General features: G+C 43.3%; 1 protein-coding gene across 1 annotated transcript in view; it reads left to right on the top strand.

Moving 5' to 3' along the window:
• The window catches only part of Rora (RAR related orphan receptor A), a 93,966-nt gene that overhangs the window by 65,948 nt on the left and 5,409 nt on the right, over positions 1-22,609 (top strand). Inside the window, exons 3-6 of the mRNA XM_042687394.1 lie at positions 9,305-9,446; positions 12,877-13,272; positions 20,209-20,330; positions 22,131-22,263. Of these exons, the coding sequence (XP_042543328.1) occupies positions 9,305-9,446; positions 12,877-13,272; positions 20,209-20,330; positions 22,131-22,263 (793 nt within the window). The remainder of the gene's footprint in view (positions 1-9,304; positions 9,447-12,876; positions 13,273-20,208; positions 20,331-22,130; positions 22,264-22,609) is intronic.

The following is a 22,609-nucleotide window of genomic DNA, read 5'->3' as shown; positions in this document are numbered from 1 at the left end:
TATTTTTCCTGTAAGGAAATGAACTTTTACCAACTTCTGGAGCTAGTAAAGAGAATCTTAGAATTCTAAAAAAAAAAATTAATTTAGCTGAGTCCAGTAGCTCATTCCTATAACCCTAGCTAATCAGAGGGCTAAAATCTGAAGATCACAGTTTGAAGCCTTCTTGGGCAGACAAATTTGAGTAACTCTTATCTCCAATAAACCAGTAAAAAGCTAGAAGTGGAGGTGTGGTTCAAGTGGCAAAGCTCAAGGCTTTCAGTTCAAGCCCTAGTACTGGCAACAAAAAAAAAGAAAGAAAACAAGATTCTTAGTATAATTGTAAAAAGTTGCTAGTCTTAAACCCCTGTGCATGTGTGCTGTCAGCCTTGCTACCCAGGCTCAAGATTTTTATTTTAATGGTTTGTAATACCTAGCCCCAATTTTAGAGCTTGACTTGGGCAAAATGAAGCTGTGACTTCAGGTTTAGGACACAAAAAACTTTCATGTCTGTTATAGACAACTGATAAGCTGAGTGTGTTAGAGCTCTTGCTGAACGTGTGCAAACCTTGGCCTTGAAGCCCAAAGCTCAACTACAAACAAATTGGTTTGGTCTTAATCTTAGACTAACGTCATGAGTCCCTGTCACTACCAATGACATTCATCCGCTGGACCGGCAGCCATGTGGACCATGTCATAGGCAGGGCCCTGATGTGGTTCAGTGTGACTTAGGGAGACTCCCCTTATGGTTGCTGAGGAATGAATGACGGGCTGAATGTGTTCATTTGAGTCTCGCTCAGGCCAAAGCAGAAAATCCCAGTTCCTGTGATTTATTGCTACCAAATTGCATAAGTGTGGGGCTGTACCATTTTGTTTTTAAACACATGTGGCTGCCTGTTCTTTTGGAAAGAACAAATTTCCTTCCTCATTCACTTCTTTGGAGATGTTATTCGTGTTTTCACTCCCAGCACATTCTAATTTTATCATTTCCCTTCCTTCCTCTCACTGACTTTAATCTATGCATGACCTCTCTTTACCCATCAGTAAAATGAACTCAACTGTTACCCTGTTTCCCCACTCCTCCTGTATTCAGACACCACTCTGTTCCCAGACATCCAATAATATTTCATGTATGTGCCAATACTGGGCTTGAACTTGGGGCCTGGGCGCTGTCCCTTAGTTTTTTTGTTGAAGGCTGGCATTCTACTATTTGAGCTACAGTTCCATTTCCAGCTTTTTGCTGATTAGTTTGAAAGTAGAGTTTCATGGACTTTCCTGACCAGGCTGGCATCAAACTACTATCCTCAGATCTCAGCCTCCTGAGTAGCTAGGATGACAGGAGAGAGCCCCCAGTGCAGGACTGCTTCTTCCTTAACTTCATAATCTTGAGCATTCTCCAAAGAAAGTTCCCAATAAAAATTAGCCAGGTGCCTGTGGCTCACACCTGTAATCCTGAGATGCTGAGATCTGAGAATTACCATTCAAAGCTCACACCTGTAATCCTGAGATGCTGAGATCTGAGAATTACCATTCAAAGCCAGCCCAGGCAGGAAAGTCCATGAGACTCTTATCTCCAATAAACCACTCAGAAAACTGGAAGTGGTGCTGTGGCTCAAGTGGTAGAGCGCTAGCCTTGAGCTGAAGAGCTCAGGGACAGCGCCCAGGCCCAGAGTTCAAGCCCCACGACCGACCAAAAAAAAAAGTAAAATTAGAGCCGGTATATTCCTGCACTGATTAAATTCTCAGCCCTTTACAGTCTCTGAAATAAAAATGAAAGGCAGACACAGATCCACTTAACACTCCCCCCAAATTTCCAGTTTTCAGTTGTATTAGAAAATATCATCGTTTGGCAGGCACTTGAGCACTCACAATAAATCATAGTTATGAATAAATCTTACTTGTCAAAAAGCAAATGTGTAACTGTTCCAAAGCGTCTGCCATTAGAATTCAGCAAGGCAGCTGTCAGCTGTTTTCTTGTAATTAAACAGCCAATGAGCAGCTAATTAAGACATATGTGTATACAGAAGTAGAAGTGGGTATGTTAATGAACTGTAGGAATCAATTCATTAAGTGAAAATTGTCAAAAGACCAAACATCAGATCAGCACTTTAGCCTGTGCTTCCGTTAAGAAGGAGCCCCAAGCCGGAGGAGACCCCCTCAGAGCAAGACCCCCTGAGCACCCAACAGCATGCATAGCTCAGCGGCCAGCCAGGGCACATGCCTGCACCCAACTATTAATAACCCTAATAGGTAATGTCATGTGTATTTCCAAACTTTCTATGAAGTAGATCTAGTAATCATTGCTCCCTAACCTAAAGGGAAACTTGGTATTAGTCTATAAATGATGTGAGCAAGATTTGCACAGCAGAATTGGAAGGTCAGAGAGTGGTTCGATTTGCCCATGTTTGTTGTCTCTGTGCTGTTGGGATGGCACATTAAGCAGTCTATGTTCAACAGGCACTGGTGGCTCACACATGTAATCACAGCTACTTAGTAGTAGGCTGCAATCCAGAGGATTATCATTTGAGGCCAGCCTGGACAAAAAGTTCATAGCACACTACCTCAACCAATAAAAAGCTGGGCATAGTGGTGTGCACCTATTATCCTAGCTACAGGGAAATCATAAATAGGAGGATCACAGTCCAAGCTGCACCAGACAAACACAAGAACCTATTCAAGAAATAACAAAAATGAAACAAGAAAAAAAAAAAAAAAAAGGCTGGGCCATGGCTAGTAGAGTTCAAATCCTAGTATTACCAAAAGCAAAGCCAAACTAATAAACCAAACCCCAAAACGCTGGAAATGAGTGGTGGGTTAAGGTAATTCCTGTTCTGGAAAGAAGAATGTTTACACAAGTTTTCAGAATCTGTGGGTAGAGGAATGTATCACTGTTTTAAGTGAATGCTTATCAGAAATAGGGAGGATTCCTTCAAACATCAAGGTAAGCTGGGCTAGTCATCCACTCACTTAGGTCCATATCTTTAGCATACATATCTCTGAATTAATTTCACACTGTTTGCAAATAAAATGCACACTTCATCCCACACAGACAAACTGTCCTCACTAAATTCTCTCATTCATTTTTACTGAGCTCTTCCATCCATACCTGTGGTTGGAGCTGACCCAAGTCTATGGTTCTAATATGAATTTTTAGCTGATAATTTCATTTACATTAATGGCAGAAGAAAGTGAAACCACCCACACACACTTCTGAAATCTCACTTTGTCGTCAGCAATGATGTGAGCCACTTTGTAGAATCAGATAATAGTTTTCCAAATCTGCAAGGAGATTTCCTCCGTGCATATTATAACGTCCTTTTAAGTTTAGTCTTGTTGTCCTTTTCTACATCCATTTTCAATTTTTGACCACAGCCAGGACATGGAGCTTTGGTATGTAATACTCACCGATTTCCATAATGTAACTAGGTCATCTCATCACCATTCCTAGCTACCCAGGGCCATCTCATTGACTGCAGAGTAAGAAGAAATGAAATCTAGGCCACGGTTAACAGTAATTTCTACCATCCACATATAATTGGCATAAATAACCTCCCTACACACTGGCAAGGAGTCTTCAAGACATGGCAGCAGGTAGGAGCAATGGAACTCCTCTCGCCAGCAGTTTTGTGAGTCTTAAATACTCAGCCATGAGTGGGGTGGCTCGCTCTTGTCATTTCCAGCAACTTAGGAGATCAAGACAGAAAGATTAGAGTTAGGATCTAGCCCTAAGAAAAATTAGTAAGCTCCAAAATAAAAATAAAAAAGGATGGGGCAGCTCAAGTGGAAGAGCACTTGTCTAGCACAGACAAAAGTCCTGGGTTGAAAACTTCACAGACACTTAAATAAGAGGGCATTGGATTTAAAATCACGACTCGGCTATGTGACACCTTTCCAGCTATGAGTTATAACCATTCTGAGGTCTACCTGTTTTTAATCTACAAAATAAAAGAATTTTAAAGTAGAATACATCTCTGATTCTTTACAAGAAGGAGCCAAAATACTTAGGGAGATTAACTTTTTTTTAACCATACAAAGTTATTTTTTCTTCTAGATCAATAAAATGGCAATTTCATATTGTCCAAACTATATCCCAAAGGGAACAGATATTAAGCTGTATCCTTTTAAGCGTGGTTCAGACCACTGAACTTAATATCTCTCATCTGATTTTGATTTCAATGGCTGCATGTTACCATGGAGCCGTGAGGTGGCGGTAGTGTGTCAAAGTCACACTAACTACCTGAAATTCATCATGGTGAGCTCTTTGGAGCCCACCATGTTCATTACCAAACAGCTCCATGGGTTTTAACATTAATGCAAAAGCAAACTTTTTTTTATTGTGAAAATACTGTACAGAGGGGTTACAATTACATGGGCAAGATAATGAGTACATTTCTTATCAAGCATTGTAGCCTCCTCCTTTGTTTCCCCTTCCCATCCCTTCCCATCCTCCCCCCCACCTCCCCCACCAAAGTTGTAAAGTTCATTTTCGACATAACGACTTGTACATCTCATTGTTGCAATGGGTCCACCTGTATCCCTATTTAAACGATTTGTTTTTCCCCTTCCCCTCCACAAGCAAACTTTCTTTTGTAATGAAGAATCCATTAGCAGCTCATCTTGCAGAAATCATAAAATTGCAAAATTAGATACTTCATCTTCCCCAGATAACACATAGCTTCAGCCCTTTCTTGGGCGGACTACATATACAATACTTCACAAAACTCCATGCGCTGGCTCGTCCTGTCCCATCCTCTATGTGACCTCAGATTGCACAGCCCCTGGAACTCATGTCTGCTGTCACTCATCTCCAGGAGGGATTCTCCAAGGATCTCTCCCTAATGGACAATGTAGAATCTCCCGATTCTACACGTAGCCAGGAAGATTCCTACTATTCCCTTTTCTATCTCTCTTCTAATCCCAGTCTGTCTTATATGTGGTTTAGCCTTTAATATTTAATCTCTTTCAACTTCCCAAATTATTAAATCTCTGAGAAACCCCTAAGGAATGTTGAAAAGATGAAATGTAAAAAGAGACCTACTCCTCATTTTCTTCAGAAAGTGCATGCAAGGGTTGATTTGAGTCAAGGAGGTATAGTGAGACTCTCACCCTGTAACCCCGCCTGACACCCCCCCCCCCCCCCATCTAGTAGTCAACATTTCTCCTTGTGCTAATGATTCTGTGATCTTATCCCAAAGAAGGTATCTTCTCTGGTTCTTCCTAGCTATACTACTCCCAGATCTTCTTAGCAAGCATTTGCTCAATGGATCTGATTAACCAATAAACTATGGCATAAAGTATCGTGCACAAACTCTTCCCAGCTGAGACATCAAAGCAGACAGATTGGAAGATAGACATTAGCTATAACCACAGCACCACTCTTCAAAGTAAATGTGGAATGCCTACAGCCAGGCCCTCCAATTTTATGGCACAATTCCTCAAGCTTTATTTAATCTTGTTGGTGGTGGGGCCTGAACTCTGGACCTGGGCGCTGTCCCTCAGCTCTTCACTTCAAGGCTAGTGCTCTACCGCTTGAGCCACAGTGCCACTTCTGTCTTCTGCTATGTGGTGCTGAGGAATTGAACCCAGGGCCTCATGCATGCAAGGCAAGCACTCTACCACTGAGCCACCTTCCTAGCCCTATTTACTTATTTTTTGCATGTGTTCTTGAATTTAGGGCCTCAAGCTCTAAGTTGGCATTTTTGATCAAGGATGGTAATCTACCATTTGAGCTAACACCTCTACTTTTGGCTTTCTAGGGTAGTTAATTGAAGAGTCTCAGGGACTTTTCTGCTTTGGCTGGCTCTGTGATTCTCAGATCTCAGCCTCCTGAGTAGCTAAGGTTACAGACATGAGTTATCAGGGCCTGGCTATTCAGGCTTTATTTTTATAAATTTTTTTTGTCGGTCATAGGGCTTGAACTCTGGACCTGGGCGTTGTCCCTGAGCTCTTCAGCTCAAGGCAAGCGCTCTAGACCCACAGCACCACTATTTTTAAATTATCTTTAAAGTAGTTGTATAAAGGGGTTTCAATTCAACATGTTAATTTATGAGTACGACTCATCTCAGACATTTTTTAATGATAGTGACTGCTTTGTAAAGTGACTGCGTGTAGATAGGTAAGGCGAATCCAAAGGGACATATTACTTCCAGACAGAAATGCCAGAAATGATGGAATCATAAACAGGTGTCTCATGTGACTGTCAACCTCTATACCACTTAAGCTACACCACTACAAAGCTACACCTCTACAGGAGAATCTCATAAAAATGTCTGGGGAGCAGAAACCTGGGCCAGCTGAAAACAATTTCCAGAGTGAGACTGGTCTTATTACATTATTATGCAATTTTTTTTAAAAATACTGATTTATGGCTGCCTTGTATAGCTAAAAGAATCCTTCTGCTATACAAGGGAAGCAGACAAACAGAAATAACAGTAGGAGACCCCAAAAATGCATACACCAACATGACCTCATACTTCATGTGGGATTCTGAGCAAGCTGCTTCCCCCTCACAAAACTTACTTTCCCTCACTCTTACCCTGATAATGAAGGCAACGGCAGCACCTGGCCACGTTCACGTGTCACTATCCACATAACTCATGGGGTAAGCACTGTTCCATTGGTACCTAACATTTGTTCTAATCAAATACCACAGGACACCCACATGTGGAAAGGACTTGTGGAGACACTGGTTATATTCCCAAATCTCTAGAAACATAATCTATGACAAGCCATGCTGGGGGTAAAGGGGGTGGCAGGGTGGGAGGATGGAGGACCACAGCAGGGAAGCGTGGGATGGATCAAGAGTCAGAGGGAGAGACAGGAAAACATGGGCCCAGGGCCTCTATTGTAGTTCGGCAGGTTTAAGATTGGCTAGTTTCAACACAGAGGGAGTTAACGCATAGCCCTGTCTGGGTCCTGGGGTGGCGAGGGCGGAGGACAACCGATGTCTAATAAAGGAGACTGTTGGATATAAGTGGTTTGTCTGTGAAAGCCTCACTGTGGGGCCTGGTTAGGTCTGGGAAGGGCAGTGCCTTCAGGCCCATCAGTGACCATACATCTAAGCATCAAAACCACTGAAAAACAAGATACGATTAATGCCAGTCCTCATTAGGATCTGTCTATGTGTGCATCATCATGAGGCCCTCTCAAAGTTCCCTTGTTCTAGAAAAAACTGGTGGTTATATATGGCTTCCATGCAAACATTCTAGAACTTTGTAGTGGTGTGATGTGAAATTAATAATGGGGAAACCAAGACACAGCATCCCTTTCATCAAGGTTCCAACCATGACTCAAGCTCTCTTGTCTCAAGTTCCGCACTTCTGGCTTTTGGCAGAAGTGAAAGAGTTGGAGAGGGCTCTGAGAAGAAATATTACAAGTGGGAAAGAGCCCAGAAAGGGAAAAATGACAGATCCTGTGACCTTCGACAGCCCACCAAATCCTAGTTCCATTGAGAGGAAAACAAGAAAATAACCAGATATTCTATATCTCATTGATCATGTCAGTTTGAACGTGAAGCCCACAGTTCTACCTCAACTAACCTGTGTGTCAGGACTGGGGCTTGAACTCAGGTCCTCTTACATTTCACTTTTTCCACTCAAACCTGGTGCTCTACTACTTGAGCCACACCTCTACTTCCAGATTTTGCTGGTTAATTGGAGATAAAAGTCTCCCAGATGTTTCTTTTCAGGCTGGCTTTGAACCTGAGTCCTTAGATATCAAGTTTCCTGAGTAGCTAGGATTACAGGCATGAGCCACCAGTAGCCACACAAATAAGTTTCTGATTTGAGCCCTAAAAAAGCATGAGCAAAAGAGGGTTTGAGTAATGGCTGAGACTCAAGACAAACCTCTCAGCATTGACAGAGACTGTCTGTGTCACACTGAAATAAATGCCTAGCTAGGTGATCTCCCGGATCTCTTTCAAAAGATTATCTGCTTTAATATTTTCTTAGATTGTCTACACTAAACACAAAGAAGGCTTTGCTTCTTCTCTCTGTTTTCACAGGAAGGGGTGGCGGGTGTGGAGAGAGGGGAGAGAGAGAGAGCGTGCACTTGTAGGTATTTTGAGAAGAGACCACTTTACTGAAGAGGCCAGACTTGACATAGGCGCATCTAAAGTACAATAAAGACAGGCTTGAGAGGCCCAGCCCTTAGCACTGCTTGTATCTAGGTTAGCAAGTGCGCAAGAAGAGGTGAAATCAGAATTCTGCCCCATACACACCTTCCTGGGATCATTTTCCGACAAACTCATAACTGAGGCCCAGTACATCATATGCAATGATTTACTCCACAAAGCCTCCTGGTCACCACACAGAGAAAGTGGTCATGCTAAGATTGGTCTTTCAAGTAGCTTGTATGCCTTTCTACCTGTACATTGTAGTAGGATAAAAAAAATCTGAGTGCACATGGGTCAAAATGGCTTCGAGAAAAACCTCTTCAAGAGTACTGTGGTCAAGCTCACCAGGGTTTTACTCTCTCCTGTCCACTAGTGTTCCCTCCGCTGTAGTCATCCATCCTTACCACTGAAGCTTTGAGATGCTAATTTTGTCCTGTCTATACATCACAAACCTGACAACTCCAGCTATACACACAGCTCACTTACAAAACCCCTGTAAGATAGGGGTTTTGTATTTTCAACAATGAAAATACAGGCTACCTGGGTGCCAGTGGCTCACACCTGTATTCCTACCTACTTAGGAGGCTGACATCTGAGGACTGCTGTTCAAAGCCAGCCTGGCCAGGAAAGTGTGTGAAACTCATCTCCAGTTTAACTACCAAAATTGTGTGGAAATGGAGCTGTGGCTCCAGTGGTAGAATATTCACCTTAAGCTCAAACGCTCTGAGACAGCACCCAGGCCTTGGGTTCAAGCCTGAGGACTAGCACAAAAACAAAAAGCTTTTTAGTGTAACATGATTATAACGTTCTAGATTATGGTATAATTGCCATGTCCTTAACTCTGAACATCCCAGAGAGATGTTTTATGTTTATATATTAAAATTACTTTGGCAATAAAGATTAAAGAGGAACCAAGCACATGACTTTCCATCATCAGATGCCAAGAACAGGAGCTTAGTCTGGTGCCTTTTACATGGGCAACTATCGAAGTTAAAGTTTTGCATGTATAAGGGATGCAGGATTAGGCTCTGGGGATCAATTTTCCTCCAGGAAAAAGAAGTGACTTTAATTTCATTAATGGGCTCCTGGATGATTCTGCTACGAGTCGAATTCTCCATTAAATATTAATGCCGCTCGGTGCTGAGGATACCGCCGTGAGCATCATCGCACTCACACTGACACTAACCTGCTTTTTGTTTTGTAACTGAATCACAGGGCTTTTTCAGGAGAAGTCAGCAAAGTAACGCCACCTACTCCTGTCCCCGGCAGAAGAACTGTTTGATTGATCGAACCAGCAGGAACCGTTGTCAACACTGCCGGTTGCAGAAATGTCTGGCTGTGGGGATGTCTCGTGATGGTGAGTGCTCTCTCCCTCTCACTCTTTCTCACACACACACACACTCACACTCACACAGTTGGGAGTGGTGCCCAATCAGAAGGTGGAAATATACCTTCAAAAACAAGGACCAGATCTGACAGAATCAGCTCCCTTCAGAGAGCTGGCAGATTTCTCCCTGTGATCGATGTAAGTCGACTAGCTGATGGAAAGAGGAGGGGGGATTAGAAGTGACAAGTCTCATAGCTGGAAAACCATCTGATTCTTGACATTTCAGACACTGCAGGGGTGTGAATTGGTTAATCCTAAGTATGATCTAGGAGCCTTCATGAATATACCTCCAATAGGCATTTTCCTCACAGAGTAAATACAAGCCAGGCTTATCAGATCCCTTAACTCAAAAGTTCATGAACTGTTACAATGAAAGAGATCTTTTTTGTTGTTAACTAGATTTTTTTTTTTTTTGTCGGTCATGGGGTTTGAACTCTGGGCCTGGGTGCTGTCCCTGAGCTCTTCAGCTCAAGGCTAGCACTACCACTTGAGCCACAGCACCACTTCTGGCTTTTTCTGTTTATGTGGTGCTGAAGAATCGAACCCAGGGCCTCATGCATGCAAGGCAAGCACTCTACCACTGAGCCACCTTCCCAGCCCCAACTAGATCTTTGGAATCACATGGCAAAGTCAAATATTTCTCCAGAAAGGGTGAAAATAGTGCAGATTATGGCTTGATGACAAATGTGCCTTTCATTGAAAAGCTATTTTAAGCCGGGTACCAGTGGCTCATGCCTGTAATCCTAGCTATTCAGGAGGCTGAGTTCTGATGATCGTGGTTCAAAGCCAGCCCAGGCAGGAAAAGTCAGTGAGACTCTTATCTCCAATAAACCATTCAGAAAACCAGAAGTGGTGCTGTGGCTTAAGTGGTAGAGCACTAGCCTTGAACTGAAGAGCTGAAGAACAGTGCCCAGGCCCAGAGTTCAAGCCCCATGACCAACCAAAAAAAAAAGCTATTTAAAAAAAAATAAGGACTGGACAATAGCTACCATTTAATTCTAGAACATTTCAAGATCTTCCTGGAAAACTATTCTACGTGCACTAGATAATCCACACCAGACTTGAAGGTGGTTATTCTTCATGTGGAAACTGGGAAGCGAGGACAGCAAGTCCATTTGAAGGATTTCTCTGAATATACCAGCTAGCTGCCTGAAGAAAAGGCACAGCAGTTCACACCTCTGGAAGTTCAGGGGAGGAATGCCTGCCTTCCCTGTCCTTAGGGTCTGTAGGCCACCCAGGCAAGAGACTGCTCTGTGCATGAGTACAAAAGTTTTAGCCAGGGGCTGGTTGCTCATACTTCTTAATCCTTGTTATTAAGGAGACTGAGATCCAGAGGATCTCAATTCAAAGCCAGCCTTGGCAGACAAATCCAAGCATCTCCAAAATAACCAGCTAAAAGCAGAGTTAGGAGGCATGGCTCAAGTGATAGAGCACCAACCCAGCAAGCAAGCTGAGCAAATGTGTATCCCTGAATTCAACCTTAGTACCCACACAGAAAAAAAAACATAGGTCTTGGAGATACAAGTTACATAGAACCTCACATTCTCAAAAGTTTTTAAGACAAACAACTCTGCAGATTCCCCTTCCCATGATCATAAACTGACAAAGGTAGACATAGCTCACTCTTAGGAACCCTTGAGTTAAAACTAAGCTTGGGTTTATTCTCTCTTGGTCCTTTCATTTCACTTCCTGGATGGCAGGATTATTGCTAATATTACAGCAAAAGTGGAGTTGAAGCAGAGTGTCACTCCTGAATATTCTCCTGCAAAAAATTTTCAGCATGCCTTCTGAAAAACTGACACATAAGAAATATCATGTGCACAAGTCAGGCACTGGTGGCTCACACCTGTAATCCTAGCCAACTCAGGAGGCTGAGATCTGAGGATCAAGGTGTGAAACCAGCCCAGGCAGATAAATCTGAGAAATTGTTATGACTGGTAACAAGCCAAAAGCCAGAAGTGGAGGTGTGGCTCAAGCAGGTAGAATGGTTTTCTTGCATGGAAAAAGCTAAGCAAGAATGAGGACACCTTCTTGAGTTCAAGTCCCTGTACCAACACCAAAAAATAGTTGAAAGAAAAAGAGGAGGGAGGGAAAGAAGGAGGGGGGAAGGAAGAAAGGAAGGAGGGAAAGAGAGGAAGGAAGAAGGGAGAGAGGGAGGGAGGGAGAAAGACAAAGTACAGTTGTAGGGGTGGACTGAATCTGGGAGCTTTCCTAAACTTAAGAGTCCTCCCCAGCCTGACTGTTAAGTTTCTGAGTGGTGAAAACTGCCCTGCTTCCAGAGGGACAGCATATCCTCCTGGCAGGGAAAGAAGCCACCTGCTGGCCAACGTGCTATTTCCTTCATGTCCTGCCTCATGCAATTACGCTGCTGGTCAGAAAGATGAGGTTGCCTCCCAATACAGAATCAATTTAACCACAACCAATTGGGAGAACTAAGTCCCTCTGGCAGAGGCTTATCTGCATCTCGAGTCAAGCTGAGAAGTAAATTAGTGGGAGAATTCAGACTAGAAAAATCAGAGGTTTTTTTTTTTTTTTTGTCAATTGTCTGGGGGCCTCAGAAGGACATGGGGCTCTGAATAACTCAGAAGTAAAGAGAGGCACTGCAAACACAGATCCACCTGACAGTGTCTCGCCATGTCTGCCTTTTCAAATTCATGTTGTTCTCTCTCCTGAATAGTTAAATGAGCAAAGAAGGGTTTGTCACCTTCAGATAGGGCAGTGATGTGTGCCTGTAGTCCCAGCTACTTTGGAGTCTGAGGGAGTCTGAGGCTGGCCTGGACTCCATAACATGACCCCTACCTCCAAAAACACCACCACCAACAACAAAAGAATCCAAAGATTGAGTAGTAGGAAAGAACTACTTCTTAAATCACACTCAGATGCAATTCAGGACATTACAAAGGCACATCTAACCTGCTCACACCTTTCCATGCAGCTCCAGATCCAGCTGTTAGGTCAGAAAGCTGCTTATGTGAATGCCCAAAACAGAGAGCTCAATGAAAACTCAGATGAGAACCCCTTCTGCTTCAGCGTACCCAAAGAGTCCGGCATGCTGTTCTTAGCAGTCAATACTGGAAAGAGGCAGAGGAGCTAGAAGAGCTAGGTCAACTACATGGATGGAGATGAACAAACACATTAAGTTCATCTCTTGGTCCCTAGCGAATCCCAGGGTCCATAGCAGCAGGAAAATAGAGGCAGGGCGCTCTCCCCCTTCCTGGGTCTTTTTATGAAACAGATACAGACAGTGTGGTCACCTGGGCACACCGTCATTATTCTGTGGCAACTCAGGTTGGCGTTGGACAGTGTCTTAGATCTTAAGGGCACCTAGAAGCACTAGGGAGTGGATAATGAAGTCTAGCTGGTTGTTTATGGTGTGGTTGGCATTTTGCTTTTCTTGTAGCTGTCAAATTCGGCCGAATGTCCAAAAAGCAGAGAGACAGCTTGTATGCAGAAGTGCAGAAGCACCGGATGCAGCAGCAGCAGCGAGACCACCAGCAGCAGCCTGGAGAGGCAGAGCCGCTGACACCCACCTACAACATCTCAGCCAATGGGCTGACAGAGCTGCACGATGACCTCAGCACCTACATGGACGGCCACACCCCCGAGGGCAGCAAGGCCGACTCTGCTGTCAGCAGCTTCTACCTGGACATCCAGCCCTCCCCAGACCAGTCCGGGCTCGATATCAATGGGATCAAACCAGAACCCATTTGTGACTACACACCAGCATCCGGTTTCTTTCCCTACTGCTCCTTCACCAATGGCGAGACTTCCCCAACCGTGTCCATGGCAGAACTAGGTAAAGATGGGTTTGCTTCACACTGGCTTGCTCTGCACATGCCCCTTGATGTGAAATGGGTGTGTCCCATTTTAACATCTATTAAAGTGATACAATTTACTGGGCCAGCTGTAGTGGCTCAAGCCTATAATCCCAGCTACAAAGGCAGGTGGGGAGAAAAGAAGATCATGGGTAAAGCTAGCTTAGGCAAAACGTTAGCAAGACACCTGTCTTGCTCTCCATCTTCCCAGCTACAAAAGAGAGAGGAGTAGGAATATACATACCAGCTAAGGTAAAAAGGAGGCCCCATATGGAAAAATAACTGAAAGAGTTAGGGGTGTGCCTCAGTGGCTCAAGTAGAAAAGCAGTAGCCTTGCAAGCATGAGGACCCGAGTTCAAATCCCTATACTTCCCTCCACCCCTCTAGGAAAAGAAAATCAAAACTGCAGCAGTGCCACTTCAAATTTCAGCCACTTCCCCTTGCTTTTGTCCGGTGACTATACTAAATACATTGATCTCAGTTCAGAAATGAGCCAAAATGATGCATGTGCACAGTCCTTAAATTCTGCTGAAAACAGTAAGTCCTGGGAATGGCCGGGTTCACTTAGATATCTACTTTAGGTCTATCCAAGGCATTGCTGTATACACACACCCACACACACACACACCAAGGCCACCAAAATAATAACTGTCCACACATTGGCTCTGGCTGTAGACCTTTTATAAACCACAGTAGAGTCTTACTCTCTAAAATCTACTTTTTGTTTTTAATCAACACATACTAATTGTGATTATGGAGAGGGGTATGGCATTTTGAATCATACAGCTGTGTAATGATCAAATAAAGTACATAGATATCTCTTACCTCATCGTTTCTTGTACAGTGAGAACACTCAAAATCCTCTCTGAGCTGGTTTGAAAGGTATAACTGCATTACTATTATCTACAATCTTCCTGTTATGCACCAGAATATCAGAACTTTTTTCCTCTTATGGAACTGTAATTCTGTACCTGTTGGCCTGTCTCTTGGCTTTCCCACCCTCCCTCACTAGACTTGAGCACTTCTAATACGAGTTCCGATTGTCAAGATCTCCTTGCCTGGGTCCCATATTTAGGAATGTCAGCAACCAACGGTCCCCGGTCTGGAATAACATATCCTATGTTCCCCAACCCCCTCCACCACTTTCCATCATTAAGGTTTGCTTTCCTGTGGCTACTACAGATGTCAAAGGGAAATAATTAGCTTCTTTTCTTGACAAAATGCTGTGAGATTTGAGCTGGGTGACAAAATTAATGTATTTCATTTGAGGCTCATAGGCCCAAAGGAAAGGGGTGGGGAGAGAATACACCGTATTCTTTTGTGTCCTCTTGCTGGGACACAACTGGTTCTTGAGATGCATGACCTAGAAATGTGGTCACCATGAACAATGGAAAGCTTTCCCATTGCCAGGAAGGTATGTTTACACCCTCTGCTGTGTTTAATTGATTTTTAAATGTAGCACTGTTGTCAGAAAGGGGAATGAGTGTCTTTGCGGGTGAAGAATTTGACAGCCTCTTTGCAGTGATCCTTCAACCGAGATCACAGCCTTTGGCATATTTCAATGAGCTGCTAGGGAGACAAGGAAGCAATAGCAAGGAGAGAACGAAGGCTCCTACAGAAAGGAAGCAGCAGGCTGACAAACCCCGAAATCCTCAGGTCACAGGTTCCAACCTCTACACTCTATAAAATGCCTTTTAAGTAAATTTGTATTTCCAGAGAAATCTTGCTCCCGTTAGAACAAACTGAATATTCTCTACAGGTTTTTTTTTTTAATCCAAGTATCTCTTTATGGGTCTAAATTTAAATCCTTGAGAACCATTTTAAGCCTGGTCTTTAACCAGTGAACAGCTACTTGTGTATTACAACTCTTTTGATTAGCAGAGAAACTTCTGAACTAGAAGCCAAGCTGAGCACAGGTTGGTTTGATTTTTTTTTTCTTAGACTAGAAAAAAAAAAAGAGAAAAGAAAACCTTCCCCTTTTGTCATGAAATCTTGGTTAGCTGAGACTTAAGCAGAATTGTAATAAGAATAAAATTTTCTGAAGTGAATGAGAATTCGACTGAAAGTGGACTTGGTTCATGAAGAATGACCTTAACCATAAATATTAGTGGCTCATCCTGTGTACTTGCCCCATAGGCAGTCCTAAAATAAAACCACTAGGGCTAGCCACGTGTTGGTGGCTCACATCTGTAATCCTAGCTACTCAGGAGGCTGAGATCTGAGATTCAGGGTTCAAAGCTAACCCCAGGTAGATAAATCCAAGAGTCTCTTATCTCCACTTACCCAGCAAAACGCTAGAAGTGGTAGTGAGGTCCCAAGTTAAGCCCCAGTACTGACCCATGCATACATGCACACCTGTACACACACACACACACACACACACACACACACACACACACACACACATCTACAGATCCATAGGGCTTACACAAGGTTTGCCCTTGCACATGTCAGACACTTTGATGTGGCCAGAAATTGCTGGGCTGCTTCCCCAAGGGTCTGCCCAGACCCAGTGGTTACCTTACAGCACCGGGCAAGGAATCTTGGGCCCCTAACTTTGCTCTTTTCACATGGATTGTAGCATCTCCCAGTTTGAATTAACTGAGACCTTAGGGTAAGGAGGAGAACCAGACTGAAAATTAAACCAGAATTTTCTGGATAAGATAAAATCAAGCTTTAGTTTTCTTAACTCTATGTGCAGAGTGGTTCAGGAAGCTAAAAGCAGCATACAAATGCCCAAGCCTGATGGTGCCTTCTTCAGAGCCACCTAAAATTACTGGATTATTTCCATTTAAGTTCTGCAATTGCCCTTCACTAAGTCTCTTGACTTGGATTTAGGCTAAAAGTTGTTAGCAGACTTGTAAACACATGACATCAATTCCACACTAGGAAAATAAAGCATAAAGTATCCTGAGTCCAGTTCTACCTTCCAGTGATAGTACTCAACACCCTTTCAATCACAATAACCAGCCATTTTGTTCTGTGGGGTTTTGGGTGTGTCTTTATGTTGGCTAGGAAATCTTGTCCTTTATGTATAGCTGATTTACATACCCTAGATCAATAATCTCAGCTCATTTTTAAATTGTAGTAAATGCCTACGCAGGAGAGATAAGTGATACATCAGACATGAGACAATTGTACCCAACTTTACATGATAGTACCTAATTAGACACAGTTCATATAAATTGTCCAGCCCAGTATAAGTTGTATAAATGCAAGCTACAGTTTCCCCTCCTATAGATTAGAAAGGTTGAGCACAGACTCTGAAACCAGATTGAATTTGACTCATAGCTAGGACACCCTGAGGAATGTCATCTCTACTGTGACTCAGATTTCTCATCTGTACCATGGGAGAGAGGACTGACACCTTTTTCCAGGAGTTATGAGGATTGAGAAGATGAATGTATTCAGAATGGATGTAAATTGTTGGCTCTTGGCTCAGAGCAAAGGGGCATAAAATGTTCATCACTAATGAGTGGACCGATGAGATCTAAAGTCTTTCTCACTCTGAAAGTGTGTAAGTCAGAAGCCAAGAGTGTATCCAAAGGCTCTCTGTGTGGATGGAGCAGTTCTGCTTGAGAGAGGAGCTCTGTCCCCAAACCGGGTCCTGTAATGAGCATCTTAGGTATTTCGTTGTTCCGTAAAGTTTCTCTTCCAGGCCACACTAGCTTATTAACTTGTAGTCATTCTGACCATAGTCAGATCTTTAAAGTCACCACGTCTCTAAAATCTTAAGACCAAATCTATTGTGAACAGGCAGGCAGTGAATTTGTGCAGATGTGACTGCTGCCCTCTACTGGTACAATATGTGCAGTGAACTGTTGCTGGTTTCACTGGCTGTTCTTTTTTTTTTTTTTTTTTTTGGGTCTGGTCGTGGGGCCTGAACTCTGGGCCTGGGTGCTGTCCCTCAGCTCTTCAGCTCAAGGCTAGCGCTCTATCACTTGAGCCACAGCGCCACTTCCGGCTTTTTTCTTTTTGCTTATGTGGTGCTGAGGAATCGAACCCAGGGCCTCAGGCATGCAAGGCAAGCACTCTACCACTGAGCCACCTTCCCAGCCCCTCACTGGCTGTTCTTTAAAAGTCAGTCTCTAGTTGTCAGCTTCACAAAACTGGAGACAAAACCCAGGGTGTTGGCCATGCCAGACAGGGACTCTCCACTGAACTATGCCCACAGCCCTGGAGACATTTTTTAAAGAAAATTACAATGAAGCAAGATGCTGACAACATTAACTTTAAAAAGCAACTTCCCATCTTTCACTTACCCTGTGAACATTCTGATTTTTTTCTCATAAATGCAAAACTTGCTCCATGTCATGGAAGATATTTTAGATATTATTTCATTGGAGAAAGTTCACTAGTTTGTACAGTAATTATCTGATCTCTGAGTCCTGTCATTTTTGTCTTCAATCTTCATAACCATCATCTGTTCCAACACACATAATCTGCTGGATTCTCCCTCTGTTCATTTCTCTTTACTTTTTTTAATTTTTTTTAATCATAACGGTATTTATTCATGCTGTCTTAATGTTTCTGTGTATCTGCAAATAGAGCTGCTAAGATTTATTGTTTCCGTGTCTCCAAGGAGATTTTCCTCTCAGACTCTCTTTAGGTGAACCTGCTCTGTTTTCACACACAGCTCCTTCTGGAAGAAAACAGTAACTAATTTGCAAACAGACACACTGACTAGGGTTGCCAAGTTCACGTTTTTTTAAGTAGCTTGCTTATTATATATTCAAGACCCTAGGAGGGGGAATCTTTGGGCACGATTTCATGTTCATGGAATTTCATGGGTTCTTTTAAATACATCTGTGGGCATTCTCCTCCTTTCCAGAACAATTATTACCAACCTATTTCATGCTCCGTCCCTCACATCTACATTCCAGCAGCCTTCTACTTGGTTCTCCTGACTCGGCCTCTCTGCTTCAATCCAAGCTCAAAATTGCTTGTCCTCTGTCCCCAGGCACAAAAGTTCAGTTGGCAACTCTCACTAGAAAATCCTGCCATTTGCTTGTTGCCATGTCATTCTGATTAAAGATTCTCAAGCAGGCTAGGTCTTGACCACCTCTGGGATGCACATGCATCCACATTTCTGAACTCGAACTCAGGGCCTGGATGATGTCCCTTAGCTTTTTCACTCAAGGTCAGTGCTCTTCCACTTCAGCCACAGCTCCACTTTTGGACTTTTAGTGGTTAACTGGCGATAAAAGACTCATGGACTTCAAACCGTGATCCGCAGATCTCAATCTCCTGTATAGCAAGGATTCTAGGTGTGAGTCACCAGTGCCCGACTTCTTTTCTGTTTCAGCACTATTATCTTAATCACATTTGACCGTCCCCTGAAAATGTCATGTTTGTTCTTTCATCCACCGGACATTCTACACAAACTAATCATCCACACCAGGGGGCTCTGCCTGCCAGGCTTAGCTGTCCTTCGGTGTCCACTGGGAAGGGTCCTCTTCCACCAAGAAGCAGCAGTCTTCCTGAGTCAACACTGACCTCTCCCACTTATTTTTTCTTTATCTTGTGATATAATTTTGTGTGTGTGCATGCACACGCGCACACATGAACATACTTGTGTCCAGCCTATACTACCAGCCTGAACTCAGGGCCTTGACTGTATGTATGCTTGTGTGACAGGACTGAGGCTTGAACTCAGGACCTGGGTACCATCCCTGAGCTATTGCACTCAAAGCTAACACTCTACCATGTGAGCTACAACTGTACTTCTGGCTTTTTCTGTGGTTCATATGAGTCTCACAGACTTTTCCTGCCCAGGTCGGCTTTGAACCACAACCTCCTGAGCCACGAGGATTGCAGGCATGAGTCACCAGAGCTCAGCTGTAATTCACTTTTGTTATTTCCTGGTCTACTGACTTGAATTACCTGTTTCAGTTTTGTCTGCACATATCCCTGGCACCGAACGTGCTAATGTCGTCTGGTCCTTACTTCAGTCTACTCCATCCTCTTGCGCTCAGGTGTAACAACACAGCACACGCTACGTGACCCTCCCCATTCCTGCCTGCTCAAACTCACGAACTCTCACAGCAGCCCCAGAAAACAGAGAGCTCTATTAAACTGCCCTCCCTTTCACAGATGAGGAAGTTAAAGCACAGAAAGGCTGAGCAACATACCCCAGATCATACAGCAAGTAAGTCACGGGGCTGAGGTACAGACGCAGCTCATCTCTATCCAGAGTCTAGCTCTTTACTTCCCTCATCACTAGCTCAGCGTTATTTGGCCCGCCACTAGTAGGATAAGCAAATGCAGAGTTGTCGTCGTCGTCACTGACAAATACAATTTCCTACTTGTCCAAGCATAATCATTCCCTTGAGTGTCATTAAAACGCCACCAAGTTCCCATCCATCATTTTCCCATTCTTAAGTAGGTCAATAGTTGTTCATTCCCAGACAGTGAGGTAAATGCACCAAAAAAAAAAAAAAAAAAAACCAAGCTCAAGGTTGGCCAAGTCTTTGAAGTCATCCAGCCATTGACACTGGCTTTGCCAAGGCCCTGTCCTCCATCCTCAAGTTTCCCAACACAGAGTGATCTCGTTTCTTCTTTCGATAAAAGCAGTATGGACACTCATCATTCCTTTTGTACCATACTGGGGAATGAACCCTGGGAGTAGCACTGTCCCTTGGCTTTGTCCGCTCAAGGCTGGTGCTGTACCACTTGAGCCGTACCTCCACTTCCTACTTTTTTTGCTAGTTGACTGGAGATGTCTCTGATTTTTCTGCCCGCTATCAGACTTTTCAAATCATAATCCTCAGATCTCAACTTCCAGGGGGCTAAGATTACAGTATGAGTCACTAGCATCTGGCTTACTTACTACTTTCTAAAGCAAATAGTTAAGGAATCACTGCTTATCAAACAAAAAAGTGGCTTTCCATATTTGTGACTTCTCCTTTTCTCCTTAGAACACCTTGCACAGAATATATCTAAGTCACACCTGGAAACCTGCCAATACTTGAGAGAAGAGCTGCAGCAGATCACGTGGCAGACCTTCCTGCAGGAAGAAATTGAGAACTATCAAAACAAGGTAGAACCCGAAGGATTTTCCTTAAGACTGTGAAGCCACATTGGGAAAGGGTGTAAGAGATTGATTTAAGCAAACAGAATGAATGGCTTTCCTCAGATATCAGATTTCTGCTTAACAAAATCATTTCTTCCAGAGCTTGAGGCTTTGTTGTTGTCACTGAGATGTGGCGATTTCTTTTTGGTTTGTGTGCGCACACATAGCTCCCTCTGTGTGTCAACACAGAACCTGATCAAACACTTCCCAAAGTCTGTACAAACTTGTTCTAATCTTCCAAAGGAAGATTTTTAAGGTCTAGAAGTTGATGTCAAAGGAGCTCAGCCTCATGTTACCAGAGGTTAACCAGGAGTTTAGAAAGCATATATAAAAATAGAGTTTGGAAGCTGGGTGCTAGTGATTATACCGGTAATGCTAGCTAGTCAGGAGGCTGAGATCTGAAGATTACAGTTCAAAGCCAGCTGCAACAGCAAAGTCTGAGATTCTTATCTCCAATTAACCACCAAAAAACCAGAAGTGGGGCTATAGCTCAATGTGGTAGAGTACTAGCTTTGAGCAAGGAAGCTCAGAGACAGCACCCAGGCCTCAAGTTCAAACCCCAGGACCAACCAGAAAACAAACAAAACAAAAAATACAGGGTTTGGTAGCTAAGATCCTAATCTGATCTGAATCTTTTATAATGAATCTGATGGATGGAGCTGCATCTTGTCTTTTTCCATACAATACTGATTGAGAACTTCTGAGAATCCATTTGCCTTTGGCAAAAGAAGACCTGGTGGGTCTTCACAGTAATTAGAGATTCAAGCTTACAAAAGAGCATGGGGATTATCTAGGTTAATTCCCCCCTTCATGAGGAAACTAACATCCCATAGAATATGGCTAGAGTATGGGAATATAAGGACCAGGCTGGGATTCCTAGCTCACAATTTAGTGTTTCTCAGACCCTATTTATTATATAAACATAGTCTTAAAGACATTGTCTGTAGATACAGTCTTAAACCAAGTGGGAAACAGGCAACCCTGAGATTAAACTGTAGTGTGACTGCATGAAGGGAAATTAACAGGCAAGGTGGGAACTGCCAACATATTACTTTGCTTGCCTTTGAGGTAGCAGATGCCCTGTTCTCCAAAGCTACATAGCAGAGACAAGAAAGCAGTTAAGACACAGCAAGCCATACGAAATGGCATTTCACAGTGGGCTGTGTGCATGGATTTGAATCCAGCTCCTCTAGCTCGTAGCTGTGAAATGTGCTCCTCCATTGTCAGATCTAGACAATGAGGAAGAAGTTCTTATGAAGATGCTGAGTTGAGGCTGCCACACAGCCTCTAGCTCAACAGATGGGTACCCTAATACATTTTACCGTTCTCCTATTCTTCCCCTCCTTCTCAGTACTGTTGTTCAGTTTCCCAAGCAAACTGATTTGTTTGAAAGAAGATCCACTTTTACCATTCTGTGGCAAAACACGTATGGGCTAAAACATATATGGGCATGTGCTGTTTCCCTGACTTCTGTTCACCTTTTCTGACCTGTATATTTGTAACATGTTACTCCTGTCCCATTGTTTACCACACACCCACACCCACATGTCCACACACACACACAAACTGTAAGAGCATAATCAGAGAAGGAAGAAACACAATCCTTATAACTGGAATAACAGGAAAACTCTGCATGGGTCTCTGTGTGAGTCCTCTAGGCATTTTGAATCAATTTTCCAAAGGAGGATATTAGAACCCAGCAGTCCTCAAAGCCACGGTGCCAAAGGTGTTGGGTAACTGATATACTCATGTGTTTCTCCCTCACAGCAGCGGGAGGTGATGTGGCAATTATGTGCCATCAAAATCACAGAAGCTATACAGTATGTGGTGGAGTTTGCCAAACGCATTGATGGATTTATGGAGTTGTGTCAAAATGATCAAATTGTGCTTCTGAAAGCAGGTATGTGCTTTACAAGAGGATTCTAAGGTCTCTTCCTAACGTGCTTTCCTTCTGCTCGTTAGAGAAATTGCTTGCTAAGGAAGGTGTCAAGTGTGGGGGTTTTTTCCCTGCTAATGATACGGACTCAGATTTATCTTAGCAGAAAGTTAAGTCCTAATTTTTTTCAAGATTTTTAAAGTCAGGTTCAGGCACCATGTCTTTCATTTTGCTTCTCCTGAGAGAAAAGTTTCAGGTGAAAGACACCACCATTCCTGAATGTAATCATCTCCTGCGTCTTACCCCTTCCATGTGCCAACATGCGGTCCTGTTAGGGAGGGCGCGTAGAGTTCAGTAATCCCTTAATTTG

Source organism: Dipodomys spectabilis, unplaced genomic scaffold (genome assembly GCF_019054845.1).
Source record: "Dipodomys spectabilis isolate Male_0828 unplaced genomic scaffold, ASM1905484v1 ptg000108l, whole genome shotgun sequence".
NCBI classification, from domain to species: Eukaryota; Metazoa; Chordata; class Mammalia; order Rodentia; family Heteromyidae; genus Dipodomys; species Dipodomys spectabilis.
Note: the sequence above shows the minus strand (reverse complement) of the source record. Positions and strands in the feature narration are given on the sequence as shown.